The sequence below is a fragment of the Macaca nemestrina genome, chromosome 2 (genome assembly GCF_043159975.1).
Source record: "Macaca nemestrina isolate mMacNem1 chromosome 2, mMacNem.hap1, whole genome shotgun sequence".
In the NCBI taxonomy this organism is placed as follows: domain Eukaryota; kingdom Metazoa; phylum Chordata; class Mammalia; order Primates; family Cercopithecidae; genus Macaca; species Macaca nemestrina.
Window position 1 is genome coordinate 3653544 of NC_092126.1, and position 21620 is coordinate 3675163.

A 21620-nucleotide genomic window follows, 5' to 3' on the forward strand; every position below is an offset into this window, starting at 1 on the left:
TAATAAATATAGCAATGTAGATGAAATAGTCAAATGCCACTTGATGCTTCTGAAGAATTTACTTGCTGGTATATAAGTTCACATGCTACATACCTTCATCATTTTTCAATGATGTGATTTTCATCCGGGTGCAGTGGCTCACGCCTGTAATCCCAGCACTTTGGGTGGCCAAGGCAGGTGGATTGCTTGAGCTCAGGAGCTCAAGACCAGCCTGGGCAACAGGGTGAAACCCCGTCTCTACCAAAAATACAAAAAAAAGTTGGCCGGGTGTGGTGGCGCGCACCTGTAGTCCCAGCTACTTAGGAGGCTGCGGCAGGAGGATCTCTTGATCCTGGAGGCAGAGGTTGCAGTGAGCCAAGATGGCGCCACTGCACTCCAACCTGAGCTACAGAGTGAGACCCCATCTCAAAAACATAAATTGTGTGATTTTCACTCCTATTTCTTCAAACACTGTATTCCCACTTTCACATGCATCTCGAACATCCGCATCATTCGCACCACCTGACACAGGGCTCCAAGCCTGTCAGCCCACCCGGCTACGTGATCCCACCTTTAGGAATCGGCTTGTGATGCTGCCCCTCAAAACTCCTCTCAAGCCACAAGGACCCGTTTGCTATTTGTGGTCATTGCAGTGTAACTACTTACTCTATTCCTTGTTTTGTTTTGTTTCGTTTCTGGTTTTTGTTTTGTTTTTTTTTAGTTGATAATGCTAGAAAGCTGATCTTTAAAAGTGTTGTTTTGGAGGTCAGATGCAGTGGCTCACGCCTGTAATCCCAACACTTTGGGAGGCCAAGGCGGGCAGATCACAAGGTCAGGAGTTTGAGACCAGCCTGACCAACGTGGTGAAACCCCGTCTCTACTAAAAATACAAAAATTAGCTGGGTGTGGTGGCAGGCACCTGTAATCCCAGCTACTCAGGAGGCTGAGGCAGGAGAATCGCTTGAACCTGGGAGGCAGAGGTTGCAGCGAGCCAAGATCATGCCATTGCACTCCAGCCTGGGCAACAAGAGCGAAACTCCATCTCAAAAAATAAAAAAGTGTTGCTTAGGCCAGGCACGGTGGCTCACGCCTGTAATCCCAGCACTTTGGGAGGCCGAGGCAGACTGCCTGAGCTCGGGAGTTTGAGACCAGCCTGGGCAACATGGTGAAACCCCGTCTCTACTGAAAATACAAAAAATCAGCCAGGTGCGGTGGCGAGCACCTGTAATCCCAGCTACTCAGGAGGCTGAGACACGAGAATTGCTTGAACCCAGGAGGCAGAGGTTGCGGTGAGCCAGGATCGTGCCACTGCACTCCAGCCTGGGCAACAAAGTGTCTCAAGAAAATAAATAAATAAAAATTAAAAACGAAAGTATTGTTTACAGTAATATCAAACCTTTACAATTATGTCATGCCACCAGCTAAAGTTAATGTGTCTCCTTTTATTGATTTAAATAGATGACCTCTACAAGTAGCCAGTTGTCCAGTTGAGGCCATTTGTCTTCATCAAAAGTTTTTGGTTCCAAATAGTTGAGAAAGTGCCTCAAGGAAAGCTTGTAAGGACTTGAATATGAAGTCACTCCCTCTTTTCTAAGATTTCTTTTTTTTTTTTTTTTGGAAAAAAAATCTCATCTATTACCTGGGCTCTTCATTACCTTAGACTCCTCCCACAAAGAGTGGGAGTGAGGCTGTGAGTAACTTCCTCGGTGGCCAGGATGGAGGAGTAATGAGGAGTGCATTTGGACCGACAAAAACAAAAACTGCTCCTCCGAATGTTCTCCAAATGGCTTAACAATGTCATCTGACTGAGTCCATGAAATAGCAGATGATGGTGTATATGACGCAGATGAAAGCATTTTTTTATATAGGTGCTCAGACCAAAGACCCAAGTTCCCATGAAGGCCATAGTGGAAGTTATTTTCATTTCTTTCTAGCAACTGTTAGGAAATTATATTCCGAAAGGGGGACAAAATATTAACAGAGCTCTGTGTGTCTTGGAATTTTGAAGAGAGATGTAGAAGCCTTTGGAGTCTCTTTAGCAATCCTTCAGAGCAGTGGTTCTCAAAGTGTGGGCCCTAGACCAGGATTACCTGGGAAATTGTGAGAAATGCAAATTTGAGGGCTCCACCCAGATCTCCCGTATCTGACACTGAGGGTGTGGTCCAGCGATCTGCATTTTATTTATTTGTTTATTTATTTTTGAGACGAAGTCTCACTTTGTTGCCCAGGTTAACGTGCAATGGCATGATCTCAGCTCACTGCAACCTCCACCTCCTGGGTTCAAGCGATTCTCCTGCCTCAGCCTCCTGAGTAGCTAGGATTACAGACACATGCCACCTTGACGGGCCAATTTTTGTATTTTTAGTAGAGACAGGGTTTCACCATGTTGACCAGGCTGGTCTCTATCTCCTAACCTCAGGTGATCGGCCTGCCTTGGCCTCCCAAAGTGCTGGGATTACAGGCTTTAGCCACTGTGCTCGGCCACAATCTGTATTGTAGCAAGCCCACAGGGTGCTTCTGATGTGCACCAAGATTAGAGGACCACAGCTTTGCAAAAGCACTTATTTGACACCTATTGCAGTGGTTCTCAAACTTTGCCGGGTGTCAGAATCACCTGGGGAGCATTTAAACTATCCACTTCCCAGTTACATCTCATACCAATGAAATCAGAATGTCTGGAAGTGGGAAGTCAACATTCGTGGTTTTGTTTGTATGATAGGGCCTCACTCTGTCACCTAGGCTGGAATGCAGTGCCTCCATCACAGCTCACTCCAGATCGCTGCTCAGCTGGGGATCTTCAAAAGCAGAATAGGCCAGGTGTGGTGGCTCACGCCTGTCATCCCAGCACTTCGGGAGGCCGAGATGGGAGGATCACCCCTGGATCCCTTGAGGCCAGGACTTCAAGACCAGCCTGGGCAACACAGTGAAACTGGTCTCTACAAAAAAAAAAAAAAAAAAGATTCCTAATTGATTCTACTGTGCTGCAAAATTTGGGAAACACTGAATTACCGTGACCCGAAAGAGAAAGATAAGACACATAGGAAGCCGAAAGTGAGATGTGCTGTAAAAAAAAGAGAGAGAGAGAAAATACCACGGGGACCCTTTTGAATAAAATGTGACCTTGTTTTTAGAAAATGCCTCCTGACTGAGAATTCTCCTTTCTGTCTCCCTGCCTTTACTTGCAAGAATTTGGATTGGGTGCCTCTCACCACACTGTCACACTGCAAGTCACTGAGGACAATGACAGCAATCAGTCGCTACATGGAGCTGACCATTGAGCCTGTGCAGCAGGTGAGTGGCCATCAGTCACAGCCAGGTGTCTGAGAGGGTGGGAAGCAGTCATGGAAGGCTTCCTGGAGGAGGTGATGCTTTAGCTGAGGGATGGGCAGGAGAAAACAGACAAGCAGGTTAAAAAAGAAGGAGCGCTCCAAGGTTGCAATGGAGGGGCAGATGTAGAGGAGTGTTGGAGAGAAAAATATTTTCCCTGTACCCTCATAACTGATGAAACACAGAGTAACAAGAGAGAAAAACTGTTTAAACAAACAAAAACAGCTTTAATTACTCGTACATGGAAATTTACAAAGAAAAATGTGGCTCAAGGAGGTGACCAGATGATGGAGGCGTATATACCATATTAGGCTAAATCAAGCAAAAGAGGTTTGGGGTCCTGGGGTGGGAGGTGAGGTGAGGGAGGACCTGTGTGGGAAATGAGGGTTGTCTTGCTATGCAGGTGAGAGTCTCTCGGGTGACAAGAGTTGTCTCTGGAAGTAGCTCTCTTCCTGGTGCAGAAATATCTTTACAAATGGAAATTTCCTTTATAAATACAAATTTCCTTTATGAAGGGAAAATGTATACTCTATTTTCAGGCAGTGAGGGGAGGTTAATAGCTTCTGCTTCTGCTGGTTTTCAAATACCTTTAGGTCTGAGGAATCCATATGCTAAAGAGGCATATTTCGGGGTGGTGTATGCTGGTGCCCTTCAGGAGTGAGGGGAGATGAAAGGGCTGGAGGAGGCAGGGGTCGGGTCATTTAGACATGGAGCCTTATCTTTTTTTTTTTTTTTTGAGTCAGAGTCTCACTCTGTTGCCAGGTTGGAGTACAGTGGCACAATCTCGGCTCACTGCAACCTCCGCCCCGCCAGGTTCAAGTGATTCTCCTGTCTCAGCCTCCCAAGAAACTGGGATTACAGGCATGCGCCACCACGTCTGGCTAATTTTTGTATTTTTAGTAGAAACGGGGTTTCACCATGTTGGCCAGGCTGGTCTGGATCTGTTGACCTCATGATCTGCTGGCCTCGGCCTCCCAAAGTGCTGGGACTACACGTGTCAGCCACCGTGCCCAGCCGTGTCTATCATCTTGAGGGTGATGGGAGTCAGGAGGCTTGAGTACTGGAGACTCAGGGTCAGGCGTGCATTTTAGAGCCATCCCAGGAAGTGGCTGCAGGTGGCCTGGGGGGAAGGAGAGTAGCAGCCGAGCAGTGGGTCAGGGCCAGTCGGAAGCCCAAGGAAGAGGAAGTGTGACCTAAACTGAGGTTGGAGCAGATGGAGAAGCAGAGATGGAGTTGAGCGTGTTGGGAAGTGGAGCGTTGGAGGGGTAAGGAGGTGCAGGTGAGGGAGGGAGGGCTCCGCATGACTCCCTGAGTTCTGACCTACACGGGGGGTCCTCAGAAGGAGGAGGATTGGTAAAGAGGTGACGAGAAGTTCCTCCCATGTCCCACTTTCCCCCCGAGACCGTCTTGTCGAGGTCACCGATGACTTCCAAGCTGCTAAATCCACCATCATTCCATTCTGAGATTCCACGCACCCGGCCACCAGCTGCTCCTGGCGTCTGTGGCCCCCATTCTTCTGTGTTTCCTGCCACCCTCACAGGCTCTTCTTTCCCCTCGGCCTCTGCTGGCTCCTCCGGGTAAACTTGACAGTAGAGAGGGAGTCCAACGCCCTGTCCCAGGCAGGCTCGCTGCTCCTCGTGGGCCCTGCAGTCCCACAGTCCCCTCGCTCTGCTCACCAGTCCTTGCTAACCCCGACCCGGTTCGTGTCTCCGTCCTTTCCCCTCCCCTCAGTTCCCATCTCGGCTGCCCAGCTGCCCATTCAGCTGTCACCATATGGCATCTCACACTTACCTCGTCCAATGCCCAGACTGGCTCCTCTCCCCATCTTCCTCATCTTAGTAAATGACGCAGTCTATGCAGTGGTTCAAGCCCAAAATTCCTCTTTCCCTGGCCACACCCCCATGCCCATCCATTCCTTTTGAGAGTCCTATAAATGCTTTCTTATTTAAACTAGGTCTTGAGTCCAGCAGCCTCCTGGCCATCATCCTCTCCACTTCTTCTGTGGTCCTGCCCTGCCCATCTCTGATGAGCCCCAGAAAGATCATTCACAAATGTAAATTACATCTTGTTCCTCCTGTGTTTAAAACACTCCTCTGGGCCAGGGCTCTTAGTGGCCCACACCTGTAATCCTCATACTTTGGGAACCTGAGGTCGGAGTATCACTTGAGGCCAGGAGTTCAAGGCCAGCCTGGACCACATAGCAAGACCCCATCTCTCACCTCCTGTTCACTCCTGTCTCCTGCACAGAGTTTCTCTCCATTCCTCTGCCCAGAATGCTCTCCCTCCCGATTTTTCACACGGCTGCCTCTTTCTTGTCTTTCCAGCTTCAACGTAAATGTCGTCTTCTCCAAAGCTCTTCCCCAACCACCCAGTCCGAAGTAGGACCCCTCTGTCCTACTACTCTATTTTATTACCTATTGAAATTCTCTACAAAGCACTTACCACGATCTTTTGCTTTGGTTTGTCTGTGTCCTGCTGAGATGTAAACTGTATCTCCTGTCTCATTGACTCCTGGTGCCTATAATCTTGCAGTCCTGGCCTCTCAGTAAAGGTGTGTTTTGAATACATGGTCCAATGTCGAGGGCCCCTGCCAGGCTGCCCAGACACACCGGTGCTCCGAGAGAGTCTGGGCCTGAGAGAGAGGTGTTGCTTTTTGCTGCTGTTCCTTGTATCCTGGGTGCACAGAACCTTGTGTATGACCTAAGCAAAGTTCAGAGAGATTCAGAGCATGCCTTTGTAGCTAAGAGCCCGCTTCAGCCATTACACCATCCTTCCAAAGGGAGGGAGGAAGCAGGGTATGTGGGGAACCCTTGGGAAGGCACGGGAGTCCCTGCAGCGTCTGGCCAAAGCTTTGCACTGGAAAGTTCTACCTCATGGGACTTCCAAAGGAGAACAGTGTAAAAGTTGTATTCACTTTAACCCGTCCAGTAGCTCAGTCTTGAAGGGATTCTTGTTGGGGAACAGATTCCATGAAAGAAGAGCGTGTTCCACCTTCATTCTCTGCCACTGAAGCCCACAAGCGCGTCCTTGGGCTTCCACCCAGCTGCTTCCTTCTGTGTCCATCAGAGGGAGCCCCGAGCCCCGCTGTCCAGCCGGGCTGGCAGGTGCCTCCCTCGGCGCTAGGGGCACCCCTCCCATCACAGCCTATCCACTGAGGGTGAAGGACTTGCCAGGCTCTGAGTAAGCAATAGCAGCCAACACTTACATGGTACTTACGGGCTAGAGTACTGGTCTAAGTGCTTTACACAGGTTAACTTGCCCCCACAGCCGAGCCCTGAGGACTATACCCATTTTACAGATAAGGAAACTGGGGGTTGGAGCAGTTAAGTGACCCGCTCGAGGTCACACAGCTTGTCGGTGATGGAACCGGATTCAGACCTGTGTCTACCTGAGTTTGTGCCATTGACCTCTATGCTGTAAAGCCTTTTACTTGGCATAATGGCTGACACTAAGTAAACACTTGATAAGTGGTGATTTATTATTAATAAAATAATACTATTTACCATGTAAGTGTTAATAAAAATGAGCCTAACAACCATATGAGGAAGCGTCCTCGTGCGTTTTGCATTGCCATAAAGGAACACCTGAGGCTGGGTAATTCAGAAAGAAAAGAGGTTTATGTGGCTCATGGTTCTGCGTGTTTACATGGCGCCAGCATCTGCATCGGTGAGGCCTCAGGCTGCCTCCACTCATGGGGAAGGCAAAAGGGAGCAGGCTCCACATGGCAGGAGAGAGAGGAAGGGGTGCCAGGCTCTTTCTAACAAGCAATTCTTACAGAACAGAGTGAGAACTCACCCACCAGAAGGGCTCTTCCGCCAGGATCCAGACACCTCCCACCAGGCCCCACTTCCAACACTGGGGTCACATTTCAACGTGACAAACCGCATCCAAACCATAGCAGAGAGATACTGTTATTATTTCTATTTTCTTTTCTTTTTCTTTTCTTTTTTTTGAGGCAGAGTCTTCTTCTGTCACCCAGGCTGGAGTGCAGTGGCATGATCTCAGCTCACTGTGACCCACACCTCCCGTGTTCAAGAGATTCTTGATTCTCATGCCTCAGCCTCCCAAATAACTGAGGCTACAGGCACATGCCACCACGCCTGGCTGTTTTGTGTGTGTGTGTTTTTTAGTGGAGAAGGGGTTTTGCCATGTTGCCCAGGCTGTTCTCGAACTCCTGACCTCAACTGATCTGCCTGCCTCAGCCTCCCAAAGTGCTGGGATTACAGGTGTGAGCCACTGTGCCTGGCCTATATCTATTATTATTATTTTATTAACAATTAATAATGTTATTTTCAGTTGAGGCACAGAGAGGTTAAGTAACTTGCCCAAGATCCCACAGTTAGAAAAATCACAGAACTAGGATTCAAACTAAGCCTGCCGGATTCAGGGACCTGGGCTTTTATAAAGAGAATATGCTCTCTCTGCTGCCATTTTGTACCTGCTCAGTTAGCAGCTTTAAACGTTGTTTTAATGTGAATGTCCGACTGGGCAAGATTCTGGGGAAACAGGCACCCTGTCGGCTCTGTCCACTGATACATACCCATCTGGAAATGGGTGAGGAGAGCTGCAGAGGTGCTCCCTTGTTTTCCCAGCAACCCCCCTGAGCACTGGTCCTAAGGAGCGACTTTCCAGGAGACGCAGGGGGAGCAGCATCGTGGTTCAGGCTGAGCCTCCGGAGGGGCAGAGGGTCCTCATGGGGCCATATGGATCGGCTCCTGCATCCTCAGCTTGCAGCATTTGAAAACTCTTTTATCTCTTGATGCAGGTGTGGTCAGGCCCTGGGCGTTTATAAAATTTGTCGTCGTCGTTCCTGGGAGGCCTCTGCTTCCCCACTCCCATCCAGAGCCTTCTGTTTCAGCATCCTTCCCAGCTGGGCGGCAGGGTGGGCCCTCACGTGTGTTCCTGCTTCCAGAATGCTGCCTTTGTTTCTCTTGTGGATTTTCTCTGCCGGTCCTCCTGACTCTCACAGGAACCTGTGCACTTAACCCATCAAGGGCTGAAGCCCTGCTTGATTTGGGTCGAGTACTCGTAGCCATTCTTCTCATGTGTCCCAGGCATTTACATCTGAACCCCATGACACCCCTCCCTGGGGGCGAAGCAGGGATTATCATCCTCTTTTATAGATTAGGAAACCGAAGCAGGGATTATCATCCTCTTTTATAGATTAGGAAACCGAGACTCAGAGAGGACAACTTTCTTTATTAGGTGATGTGGTTTGGCTGTGTCCCCACGCACATCTCATCTTGAATTCCCATGTGTTGCAGGAGGGACCCAGGGGGAGGTAATTGAATTATGGGGGCAGGTCTTTCTCATGCTGTTCTCGTGACAGTGAATTAGTCTCAGGAGAGCTGATGGTTTTATAAAAGAGGAGCTCCCCTACACAAGCTCGCTCTTTGCCTGCTGCCATCCATGTAAGACATGACATGCTCCCCCTTGCCTTCCGCCGTGATTGTGAGGCCTTCCCAGCCATGTGGAACTGTAAGTCTCATTAAACCTCTTTTTCTTCCCAGTCTCAGGTATGTCTTTATCAGCAGCATAAAAACGAACTAATACATTAGATCACATGGTTAATTAGTGGAAGATGCTGGTCGAGAAAGCAGGTTATTTGCCCTGTCACATGTCAGTGGAATGACATGAATCCTGTAGGACTTCAAAAGTTCAGCTGGTGGAGCTTTGTAGGTCTCTGGGGGAGCCCCCATGAGCCCATGGGGGAAGCTTTGGTCTGAGATTGATTGATTGATTGATAGATGGATGGATGGATGGATAGATAGATAGATAGATAGATAGATAGATAGATAGATAGATAGACAGACAGATGATAGATAGATACATAGATACATAGAAAATCTCACAAGTTTCTTTCTACCTTAAACCTTCCTAATTCATCCCAACTCACTTTCATCCCCTGCTGGTGGGCATGGGGAAAGCCTCTATGGGGTGCGTTTTTAGCAGTAGCTATACAGATTTCAAATGTACATACGTTCTTTAATCCAGCAATTCCACCTCTAGGAATGTATCCTTTACTCTGAAATCTTGGATGTACTGCAGTGTAATTTACTGCAGTCAGTACTGATTGCAAAAGCAAGAGCCTAGAAACACATGAAACACCCATTAGTAGGGGATGGGTTAAATAGACTGGGAACACCTAAAATGCTACCAAAAAGCTCCCAAATCTTCTGATACAGAACTATCTCTAAGGCATAGTGTTAGGTGAAAAAAAACAGGGTGCTTAAGAGAATGGAATGTGTGCTATCATTTTGGAAATCAGGGGAAATATGGGTCTGCACTCGATTGTATATGTCTAGTGTATCTGGAGGGATACACAAGACACTGGGCACTGGCTGTCCCTGGGGAGAACTGGGTGGCCAGGACAGGCAAGCACAGGGAGATGCTGGGCTGCACACCCTTTTGTACATTTTGAACACTGAAGTATGTGAATGCTTTGACAATTCAGCCATCAAAACTAAACTACGTGTCCTTGCCTGCCCTTTCTCACACACTTTGCAGGCAGGCTGCAGTGCCACCAGGCTGCCAGGTGATGGACAGACGAGCGCTGGAGATGCGTTGCTGCAGGAGCCCCCATCGTACCCTCCCGTTCAGGTCATCCGGGCCCGAGTGTCTTCCAGCAGCTCCTCTGAGGTCTCCTCCATCAACTCCGACCTGGAGGTACACGGCTGTTGCCTGCTGGGTGGGTGCGTGGGTCCCGTCGTTCACGGACACTTGCTGGGTGCTCCTTGGGGCTTGCACAGCTGTTCTCATCTTATCCACGTTAACCTCACACCTGCTGAATAATGAATAAGGCCGGGCACGGTGGCTCACGCCTGTAATTCCAGCACTTGGGGAGGCTGAGGCAGGTGGATCATCTGAGGTCAGGAGTTCGAGACCAGCCTGGGCAACATGGCGAAACCCCATCTCTACTAAAAATACAAAAATTAGCCAGGCATAGTGGCAGGCACCTGTTATCCCAGCTACCCAGGAGGCTAAGGCAGGAGAATCTCTTGAACCTGGGAGGCAGAGGTTGTAGTGAGCCGAGATAGCACCATTGCACTTCAGTCTGGGCAATAGAACGAGACTCTGTCTCAAAAAAAAAAAAGAAAAAAAAAATGAACTTCCACGGGGCTCCTACAGTGTGTCAGTACTGACAAGCGGTTTCCACGGTCACATTAGTCGCAGGGACACTGCATTTTAAGAGTCTGGTCTTCACAGATCACTTGCACGATAAATGAATGAGTAATAAATGTTTAAAAGTCTCGGTGGGCTGGGCGCGGTGGCTCACGCCTGTAATCCCAACACTTTGGGAGGCCGAGGCGGGTGGATCAGGAGGTCAGGAGATCGAGACCATCCTGGCTAACACAGTGAAACCCCATCTCTACTAAAAATGCAAAAAATTAGCCTGGCGTGGTGGTGGATGCCTGTAGTCCCAGCTACTTGGGAGGCTGAGGCAGGAGAATGGCGTGAACCCAGGAGTTGGAGCCGAGATCGCACCACTGCACTCCAGCCTGGGCAACAAAGCAAGATTCCGTCTCAAAAAAAAAAAAAAAAGTCTCGGTGTTGGCTGCGTGTGATGGCTCACACCTGTAATCCCGACACTTTGAGAGGCTGAGGCAGGCACATCACCTGAGGTCAGGAGTTGGAGAACAGCTTGGCCAACATGGCAAAACTCTGTCTCTACTAAAAATGCAAAAATTCGCCAGGCATGGTGGCTCACACCTGTAATCCCAGCTACTCAAGAGGCTGAGGCAGGAGAATCACTTGAACCCAGGAGGCGGAAATTGCAGTGAGCCAAGATCACACCACTGCACTCCACCAGCTTAGCCAACAGAGCAAGAGTCTGTCTAAAAAAAAAAAAAGGCTCAGTGCTTCTCAAACTAATTTGCATGGGGAGCTTTTCTCCCCGCTAAGGAGCACCAGCCACATCCTGCTGTGTAGTGGTGCCATACACAAGTGGGCCCTGTGGTGGGCACCGTGGCTGACACTGTATAAACTTTACCTCATTTTGAGTTTTTATGTCTGTGAATAAAACACACGTCACAGCTTGGATCACACACAGGCGTAACTCTCAAGTCTGAGCTGTTCTCTCTGGGTCCACAGCTATGATTCCCACCCCCATTCAGTGACGAGGCTTCCGTTTGTCGGTGGAAAAATGAGAACCACAAGGGCGATGTAGTGGCCGCCTGTGTGTCAGTAGACAGTTGCCAGCTGTCTTTTGGTGGGGGGAGAGGACTGTCTTCCGTTTTGAGTTTGTGTCCTCCCAACTGTTTTGGTGTTAAATGCCATTTTAGGAAGGAATGGGAATAGTAAGCAGTAGTTGGTGTTGAGTTTTTGGTTTGGGGTTTAATTGGCCTTATTTGGCAAAATAATCAATTAGCCATTGTAAGTCCCCTAGATTGGTCGAACTTAATAAACTGGCCCTTGAAATCTGAAACTCAGATCCACTGACTGGGATAAAGTCTGGATTCCTCAGGGTGGCAGTCCAGGCCTCTCATAGCCTGCCCGGCTTCACACGCCCTCCCTCACTGGGAGCACTGCCTGGCCACGGACTCTTCTCTGGCCCTTTTGCCACAGGTCAGAATCTGACCCAGAGAATAACGGCTCCTTCCTCTGAGTCCCCTGAGCATAGACAGAGTTCTCGCTCTGTCACCCAGGCTGGAGTGCAGTGGCGTGGTCTCAGCTCACTGCAACCTCTGCCTCCTGGGTTCAAGAGATTCTCGTGCCACAGCCTCCCCAGTAGCTGGGATTACAGGTGCCTGCCACCCTGCCCAGCTAATTTTTGTATTTTTAGTAGAGATGGGGTTCCACAATGTTGGCCAGGCTGGTCTTGAACTCCTGACCTCAGGTGATCCACCCACCTTGGCCTCCCAAAGTGCTGGGATTACAGGCGTGAACCACTGCACCCGGCCTAGAGCACATACCTTTCCGACACCGCTTCCACTGCTGGCCGTGTACCCTGGGAGCCACGGTGGCCTGGGTTGCCTTTGCATCTCTCTGTCCCTGCATCCTGGAGCACAACCGGCCCCTGAGGGCTGGGTTTGAGTTAGGGACTCTGCATCCTTTAGGTTCATATTCCTATGTCATTCTGTGTTGTGTGGTTCTCGGATCCGGTCTCAGAACTTGTAGGACACCCACAGCACGTGGCTGGCAGCCTGGAGCCAGCAGTCTTGGCAGAGATCTAAGCCTAAAGGGGACCGGAGTGAGCATGATGGCAGAGTGTGTTCAGTGAGCAGGGACAGTGAAGTTGGTGACTCAGGGATGGCGACAGGGAGGGAGAAGTAACATTTGTTCTGCGGAAACAAGGTCTACTCTTGCCACCCACCCTCAGTTGAGGTAAGTTCACTGCACGGTGAACTTGAAAATTTCAGAAATTTGTCCTTGTAGCTGGCTTGGGCTGTTTTCTTGTTTTGCAGTCTTTGTTCTTTCTCTACTCTTATCTCTCTCTTTTCTAGAAATCTATTGTTAAAAATATGTAAATTCCAGCCGGGCACGGTGGCTCACACCTGTAATCCCAGCACTTTTTGTGAGGCCAAGGCAGGTGGATCACCTGAGGTCAGAAGTTCGAGACCAGCCTGGCGAACGTGGTGAAGCTCTGTCTCTACTAAAAATACAAAAATTAGCCGGGCGTGGCCGGACTGGGTGGCTCACGCCTGTAATCCCAGCACTTTGGGAGGCCGAGGTGGGCGGATCACCTGAGGTCAGGAGTTCAGGAGGAGCCTGACCAACATGGAGAAACCCCACCTTTACCAAAAATACAAAATTTGCCAGGCGTGGTGGTGCATGCCTGTAGTCCCAGCTACTGGGGAGGCTGAGGCAGGAGAATCGCTTGAACCCAGGAGGCGGAGGTTTTGGTGAGCCGAGATCGTGCCATTGCACTCCAGCCTGGGCAACGATCGAAACTCCGTCTCAAAAAAAAAAAAAATTAGCCGGGCGTGGTGGCAGGCACCTGTAATCCTAGCTACTGAGGAGGCTGAGGCAGGAGAATCGCTTGAACCCTGGGGGGTGAAGGTTGCATTGAGCCGAGATCACACCACTGCACTCCAGCCTGGGCGAAAGAGCGAAACTTCGCCTCAAAAAAAAAAAAAAAAGTAAATTCCAAGAAGATAGGGTCACATACTTAAATTAAGCAAGTGGAAATGAATGCTTTCGCCATGTACAAGGAATATATTTTTAGAAGTTCAGCAGCTGCAGCCTCCCTCCCCGTAACCCCCACCCACTTTCCACCACGGTCTTCCTCCTTCATGCCCTAAAACATACAGATAATACAAATGACGAAGCTGCTGAGGTCCTGTAAAGAGATTGCTTAATACCAAACTAAACGTAGATAATAGCAGGTCAAACAGGATAGTAAAGTTTCCAGTATAGACTGAATATAGACTTAGTAATAAATGAGCAAGAAATCTTTTTTCAGGTTTGTGATCCTCTGGGCCTTCTGGTAATCTATATTTTCTGTTCTTCTTCTTTTTTTTTCTTTTTGAGACGGAGTCTTGCTCTGTCACTAGGCTGGAGTGCAGTGGCGCTATCTCGGCTCACTGCAAGCTCTGCCTCCCGGTTTCAAGCAATTCCCCTGCCTCAGCCTCCTGGGTATGTGGGACTATAGGCATGCACCACCATACCCGGCTAATTTTTTTTTATATTTTAGTAGAGACGGCGTTTCACCATGTTGGCCAAGATGGTCACGATCTCCTGACCTCGTGACCCGCCTACCTCAGCCTCCCAAAGTGCTGGGATTACAGGCGTGAGCCACTGCGCCCAGCCTATTTTCTGTTCTTAAAAGTAATAAATGTTTCTGGGCTGGGCATGGTGGCTCACTCCTGTAATCCCAGCACTTTAGGAGGCCGAGACAGGCTGAGATGGGTGGATTGCCTGAGCTCGGGAGTTCAAGATCAGCCTGGACAACATGATGAAACCCCATCTCTACTAAAAATACAAACCCTATCTCTACCAAAAATAAAAATAAAAAATTAGCTGGACATAGTGGTACAAGCCCATAGTCCCAGCTACTTGGGAGACTGAGGTGGGAGGATTGCTTGAGCCCAGAAAGCAGAGGTTGCAGTGAGCCCAGATTGTGCCACTGCACTCCAGCCTGGGAATCAGAGTGAGACCCTGTCTGAAAACAAAACAAAACAAAAATAAATGTTTTGGTAGAAAATTTGGAAAATGGACCAGGCTTGGTGGCTCACACTTGTAATCCCAGCACTTTGGGAGGCTGAGGCGGATTACCTGAGGTCAGGAGTTCAAGACCAGCCTAGCCAACATGGTGAAACCCCATTTCGACTAAAAATACAAAAATTAGCCAGGTGCGGTGGCACATGCCTGTAATCCCAGCTACTGGGGAGGCTGAGACAGGAGAATCGCTTGAACTCAGGAAGCGGAGGTTGCAGTGAGCCAAGATTGTGCCATTGCCCTCCAGCCTGGGCAACAAGAGCAAAACTCCGTCTCAAAAAAAAGAAAAAAAAACAAAAAACAAAACAAAACTTAGCCAGGCACAATGGCACGCACTTGTAATCCCAGCTACTCAGGAGGCTAAGGCAGGAGAATCGCCTGAACCCGGGAGGTGGAGGTTGCAGTGAGCCAAGATCAAGCCACTGCACCCCAACCTGGACAACAGAATGAGACTGTCTCAAAAAAAAAAAAAAAGAAAGAAAGAAAAAGAAAATTAAAAAAAATTTGGAAAGTGTAAAAAATGTGAAGAAGAAAATTAAAATTAACCCCAAGCCTACCAAACAATGACTGCCTCCCAGGTGGTGGGGTTGTTCCGGTCTGACATGCCCCCTATTTGCTTGAAGCAATATTCCTTGAAGATCCTGGTTCGTTGGCGGCTGAAGGTGGGCGAGGCGGTGTCTTTGGGCAGATGAAGTGTCACACCACACTTCACCTGGCTGTTGGGTCACTCATGCAGCACACATTTTCTCCCAGTGGGAATTTGAAGGAAACATCCGGGAGGGAGTGATAGAGCGGCCCCAGCCCACCGCATAGGGTGACAGGCACTTGGTAAACCAGTCACAGTGGAGAGTCTGGTCCTCTGCCTCACTCTTCCAGACCATACTCTGGAGGGACATAGCATACAGATTGAAGTCAGGGCCTCACGTCCTCACTTCCTCTGGTTCGTGACTTCTGCTCCCAAGAGAATTGCGTAATTCAAATATTTCATGGCGTTGGGCTCAGACCACCCAGGGCTTCTGTCTCCACTCTTGGACTGCCCCGGCCTGGCTGCCAAGGTGGGCTGCCGTTCCCTAGCCACCTCCCGTTGTCTGTCTGTCACTGACCAACTCGGCTTCTGTTCGATCCCTTGGGTTGATGAGTGAATGCTCTCTGACTCCCACTAAGGGGTCTGTGGGCCTGGGAGCCACTCTGTGTCTTTAAGGTGACGTGTTTCCCTTATCTATGGTCCTTTGTGATTTGGTAATTAACTCTGGGATGGGGTGGTGGTTTTATGTCCAGGTTCTCGGGGCATGGACAGACTGTTTTGAATACTTCTTGCAGTACGCTAGAGGAAGTGGAGAAATGAGTGGTTTCAACACTCCATGGTACCCACAGCACTCCAGTTCATAAAGTGTTTTAAATCCATTAACAAGAAAAGCGGTGCTCATTGCGAATAGTGACTGTGCTAGGCACGGTGTGGCCTATCCTTTCCTAGCACCGTTTGCCTTGACAGCCTGAGTCAGGAGACTGGGACTAGGTAAGTTTAAGTCACTTCCCTGAAAAAACATAATAATGGTGATAAGAAGAAGTGGCAGAACTGGGGTTTGAACCTAGTTCTGTCTGCTCTGAAGCCTCTCTCATTAACCACCGCACTCCACTGCCTTGCCAGAGACGGGTACCCAGGGAGGTGTGCAGGAGCGTGTTTATTGTCCATTATTCCCATTTACAGATGAGAAACTGGACCCTCTGCCCAGGTGTCTTTTCACTCAGCTGTGCTCTGACTCTCTTGTCAAGGAGTGTCAGAACAGGAGACAGCTGAGACAGACAGGACCCTGGGCATGTGGGGTTCGCATGGAAGGAGAACTTGGCTGCACTGGTCAGAGTACCAGACGAATCACGTGAGAGCCTTAGTGTGACCAGTAACGGTGTAGAGAGGTCTTTTTCCTGGGCTGTGCAGGTTTCTGTACCTCTCCATAGGAGACGGCATACTCCACGGAGACTGTGAATCCATTCATTCATTCATTCACCAGCCCACCCATTCAATACGAGGTCAGCCTCACTCCCGGCAAAGCCATCCGAAGGGCACAATGAACCGATGGTGAATAAGGGTTCCTGAGCCCAGAGTCCCGTGCCTGGGGTCTCCATGTAGGTGACAGAGGCCCAGAGAGAGCAGGACTTCACTCCCATAAGTGACTTTCTAGGACAGCCAGAACCTATATCATAAAAGCAGGCTTGACTTCCCCCAGCATTGAAGCCCCTAAGGGCATCACATAACACTGTTCTTTTTACCTAAATGGGTCAGGGATATGTGTGACAGCAGGGAAGGAACCAAACACTTAGGCTGTGAAAGGCCTGAAGTTTGCTGCTCCTGTAGATTTAATTTTTTTTTTTTTTTTTTTTTTTTTGAGAAAGAGTCACCCAGGTTGGAGTGCAATGGCATAATCTCGGCTCAGTGCAACGTCCACCTCCCAGGTCCAAGTGATTCTCCTGCTTTAGCCTCCCGAGCAGCTAGGATTACAGGCGCCTGCCATCACACCCGGCTAATTTTTTGTATTTTTAGTAGAGACGGGGTTTCACCCTGTTGGCCAGGCTGGTCGTGAACTCCTGACCTCAGGTGATCCACCCGCCTCAGCCTCCCGGAGTGCTGGGATTACAGGTGTGAGCCACCGTGCCCAGCCTCCTGTACCTTTTAAAGGCTTCCTTTTCTTTCTTTCTTTTTCTTTCGCCTCTGGGATTCAAGAAAACGTTCAGTCCGCCTTTGTGACAAAAGTACGTTTACAGCATCTAGTCATTTTTCCCTTCTGTGCTTCCCAGCATTGCCAGAGACTGGGTATAAGCTTTATATGAACTCTGCAAGGAAGCTGTTTCTGTCGTTGGAACAAAGTCTGCATAGTGAAGAAGGCCTGTGACTGCAGCCAGTGCAGTCATGTGTGGGTGTGCGTGTGCATGTGGGTGTGTGCACGCATGCCCAGTGTGGGTGTACCTGTGTGGACCATGAGAACAATGCCAAATGCCAGATTGCTCTGTCTGAAGAGGGCCAAGTCCCAGGCCCATGTGTCCCTGTTGATTCTGCGCCTAAGACCCTTGATAACCCAACTGCTTATTCTCTCTCTCAACTTTCTGGCACCAGCAGATCAGGGTATATTCCCGTGGATGTCTGCCCTTTTTAAAGCCAAATCATTCATTCTGGAGAAAAAGTATGCATGAAATAGATGCTGCACTGGGCCCCAAAGAGAAACAGGCTGTGCCGGGGAAAAAACCTTGACCCAGGAGGCAGATGCACATGGGGGCTTTGGAGACAGAGTCTTGCAACCTCCGCAACCTCCACCTCCTGGGTTCAAGTGATTTTCCTGCCTCAGCCTCCCAAGTAGCTGGGATTACAGGCGTGCACCACCACACCCAGCTAATTTTGTATTTTTAGTAGAGAGGGGGTTTCTCCATGTTGGTCAGGCTGGTCTTGAACTCCCGACCTCAGGTGATCTGCCCGCCTCAGCCTCCCGAAGTGCTCGGCGTGAGCCGCCGCGCCCAGCACTGAGTCAGTTCTTACACACAGAAAGGCTTCCATCAGGAAAACGGAAAAGTAAACCACCAGCAGAATGTGTGAATGAATCTTGTAGCACAGCAGTGCAGGCTGCCGTCTGCCCAGATACCACTCTGGAAGACTTCTGTACTGAGTCTCTAGATGCATTTCCGATCTGTCTGCCCCAAGTCCAGGTAAGAGCCTCGTTATTCCACCTGGACTGGTGCGGGAGCTCCCGATTCCGGTGCAGCAGTGCTCTGCCCTCTTTCATTTCTGTCCTGCAGGGAATACAGCAGGATTGTCCGACCCTCGACCCCAGCCCAGTGCCTCCCTGCTTGAGGCCTCCTGGGCTCCTTGCTGCTTACAGTTTAAGCCCAGGCTCCTAAGCCTGCGCTCCAGGACACCTCCCGATCTGTGCCATCTTTGCAGGTCCTTCCCCATGCACCCGGCCAGCTCTCTCTCCTCTGGGTTTCTCTGCCTATCTGTCTTCTGCTACCTTTCACTGTCCTGTCTAAATCCCCCTTCCTCCAGGAAGCCTTTCATGATCCTGAGGAGGGCTGTCAGATGTAGCAGGTAAGAAATACAGACCATTGGCCGGGTACGGTGGCTCACGCCTGTAATCCCAGCACTTTGGGAGGCTGAGGCGGGCGGATCACAAGGTCAGGAGTTTGAGACCAGCCTGACCAACATGGTGAAACCCCATCTCTACTAAAAATACAAAAAATTAGCCAGGCCTGGTGGTGCGCGCCTGTAGTCCCAGCTACTCAGGAGGCTGAGGCAGGAGAATTACTTGAACCTGGGAGGCGGAGGTTGCAGTGAGCTGAGATCACGCCATTGTACTCGAGCCTGGGTGACAGAGTGAGACTCTGTCTCAAAAAAAAAAAAAAAGAAAAGAAAAGAAAGAAACTGAAGCTGGTAAATGTCTGACCAGTCTTAAAACTTTATAATCCATCCCAAGTCCAGCACCATCTCACCTCCCCAAGACTGCGGAGACACCACTTCTCCCCAAGTGGAAGAGTAAAGAGTTGGACAAATGGTTTCTGAGGCCCCATCTGGCTTCCACAGTCTAAAATGTAAGCCTCGAAAGTGACCCGATTTCTTCAGTAACTTAGACACATCCTAAACTCTTCGGAATTAAAGAAACATTACTACATGCTACATAGACAAAGGCTATAGGATGCTTCTGGATTTCAGAAGCATAGAAAAGTGTGCTTTTTAGATATGAGGCAAATTAAAATGCCCTTCTGAAGGTGATTTTAAGGGCAAGTGGAAATGCTCATTGTATATTAAAGGAGAAAAGTCATTTGCTTTTATTATATTACACATAATACATACATGTTTCAGAGGGCTGTTTAATCTTTGTAGAGGCCTTCTTCTAAGGATAGAATTATGGTAGATCTTTGTTTTTTGAAAAATGTTCTATAATGAACACATTTGCTCTTGAAACAGGGAAAAAGACTATATAATTTTATTTATTTTTAGTCTGGGGGGTTGAGGAGAGACCTCAGTTACAAAGATTTGGGTTAATTGTACTCTTTATAGGCGCACTATCATTAGCGGTTTATCAAGTAACTTTAAAAATATTGACTATTTCCCACTAGAGGGCACTCTTCTCAAATTTTAGATTGCCTGTAACGCTGGAGACTTAAGCTTTGTAAAGAAGTTTCAAGGTTTCATTTCAACAGAGTCAGGTCTTGAGCCTATTTATTTGTTTGCTTGTTTGTTTGCTTGGCTTTTAATAAACTTTTTCACTAAGTTAACTTTTTCAACCCTCCTTTATATCATCGACATTTCTGTTTTTTGCAGAGGGTGTGGAACCATCAATTTAGTAATCTGTATCCCTTCCAATTAATCTTTTTTTTTTTCCAGTTTATGTTCCCTCAGCAGGATATTATTAAAAGATGAATGCTAAGGAATTACCACTAATTTTGTTAGGTATAATAATGGCATCGTTCTTAGTTGTTTTTTTTTTTTAAGTCATTATCTATGAGATACATTTTGAAATATTTGTGGATGAAATGATTTATGCCTGGGTGGGTGCAGTGGCTCACGTCTGTAATCCCAACACTTTGGAGGTGGAGGCAGGCTGATCACCTGAGGTCAGGAGTTCGAGACCAGCCTGGCCAACATGGTGAAACCCCATCTCTACGAAAAATACAAAATTAGCTGGGCATGGTCGTGGGTGCCTGTAATCCCAGCTACTCTGGAGGCTGAGGCAAGAGAATTGCTTGAACCTGGGAGGCGGAGGTTGCAGTGAGCCGAGATTGTGCCATTGAACTCCAGCCTGCGACAAGAGTGAAACTCCATCATACATACATACATACATACATACATACATACATACATACATAGACAGACAGACAGAAAGAAAGAAAGAAAATTAGGCCAGGTGCCGTGGCTCATGCCTATAATCCCAGCACTTTGGGTGGCCACGGTGGGAGGATTCCTTGAGCTCAGGAGTTCAAGACCAGCCTGGCCACCATAGGGAGACCTCATCTCTACTAAAAAAACAAAATAAAAATCAGCCAGGCATGGTGGTACACACCTGTAGTCCCAGCTACTCAGGAGGCTGAGGCAGGAGGATCAGTTGAGCCCAGGAGATGGAGGCAGCAGTGAGCTATAACCATGCCACTGCACTCCAGCCTGGGCGACAGAGCAAGCCCCTCTCAAAAAATTAAATAATTTTTTTAAAATGAAAAACATAAGGAGTTGAACATGCTTTGTTTTAATATGATAATAACCCTAAATCCTGTGGGCTGTTCGGACTGCCTGCTATTTAATTTAATAGACTTTCCCACATCAGTGTAACAGATATTCATAGATTCTTAGCTCACGTCAGAAACATACGTTTCCCAGGCGCTGCAGGAGGTGATAGAGTAACAAGGGCAGACGTGATGCCTGCCCTGCAAGAACTTGAGTCAGACATATTTGAGGTTTGGAGTGGAACCAGCCATGCAGTAAACACTGACTACAAATGAATCTTGGCAAGGCAGGAATTTTATTGGCATCTCAGTTTTATGGGTTTGAGTTGAATCATCTCAGCCATGTGGGTATAAATGGGAGATTTATTATTATTACTGCCGCTTCTCCTAATAATAATCATTTCTACTAATAGTAATTTTTAAATCTTCAGAGATTGTAATTTTTCCCAGGATGTGCAGCCCTTTGTGATTATCATAACTATGTCATTGATCATTTAACTAAAGTGTGACTGCTGGCAGCTGCTGCCTCCCTGCTTGTTGAAGCCACCTGTTCCTTTGCCCCCAGCCGTCTAAGGGCCTGTCTCCTGACTCTCTGAGCAGACGGGCTGGCCCTGAGCTCTGCTCCGCTGTGTGATGGTGGCAAAATCTGTCCACCGCTTTTTCTGTCTCTCTTTTTATTCTGCAGCAGAAGTACTGGGAGGCCCTAAACTCGGAGCAGGTATGGACAATCATGCTCTTTCCCTTCCAGGAAGGACTTCCTATGACCTGACTTCAGTTCCTGTTCCTGTTAGACCTCCTTAGATGGCTGGACCCATGACGCATTCCTTTAGTAAAAAAAAAAGAATGTCAGGCCAGGCGCGGTGGCTCACGCCTGTCATCCCAGCACTTGGAGAGGCCGAGGTGGGCGGATCACCTGCGGTCAGGAGTTCAAGACCAGCCTGGCCAACATGGCGAAA

General features: G+C 48.7%; 1 protein-coding gene across 5 annotated transcripts in view; it reads left to right on the forward strand.

Annotated features, from left to right (window-relative positions):
* Positions 1-21620, forward strand: part of LOC105470815 (transmembrane protein 44) — a 43280-nt gene that overhangs the window by 16811 nt on the left and 4849 nt on the right. For 2 of the 5 annotated variants that reach the window (XM_071090631.1, XM_071090627.1), the window contains 2 exons: positions 3166-3270; positions 9814-9972. In XM_071090631.1, the coding sequence (XP_070946732.1) occupies positions 3166-3270; positions 9814-9972 (264 nt within the window). Of the gene's footprint in view, positions 1-3165; positions 3271-7083; positions 8437-9813; positions 9973-21412; positions 21565-21620 lie in introns of those variants that run through there. The other 3 variants (XR_011619506.1, XM_071090628.1, XM_071090630.1) reach the window with 3 other exon arrangements.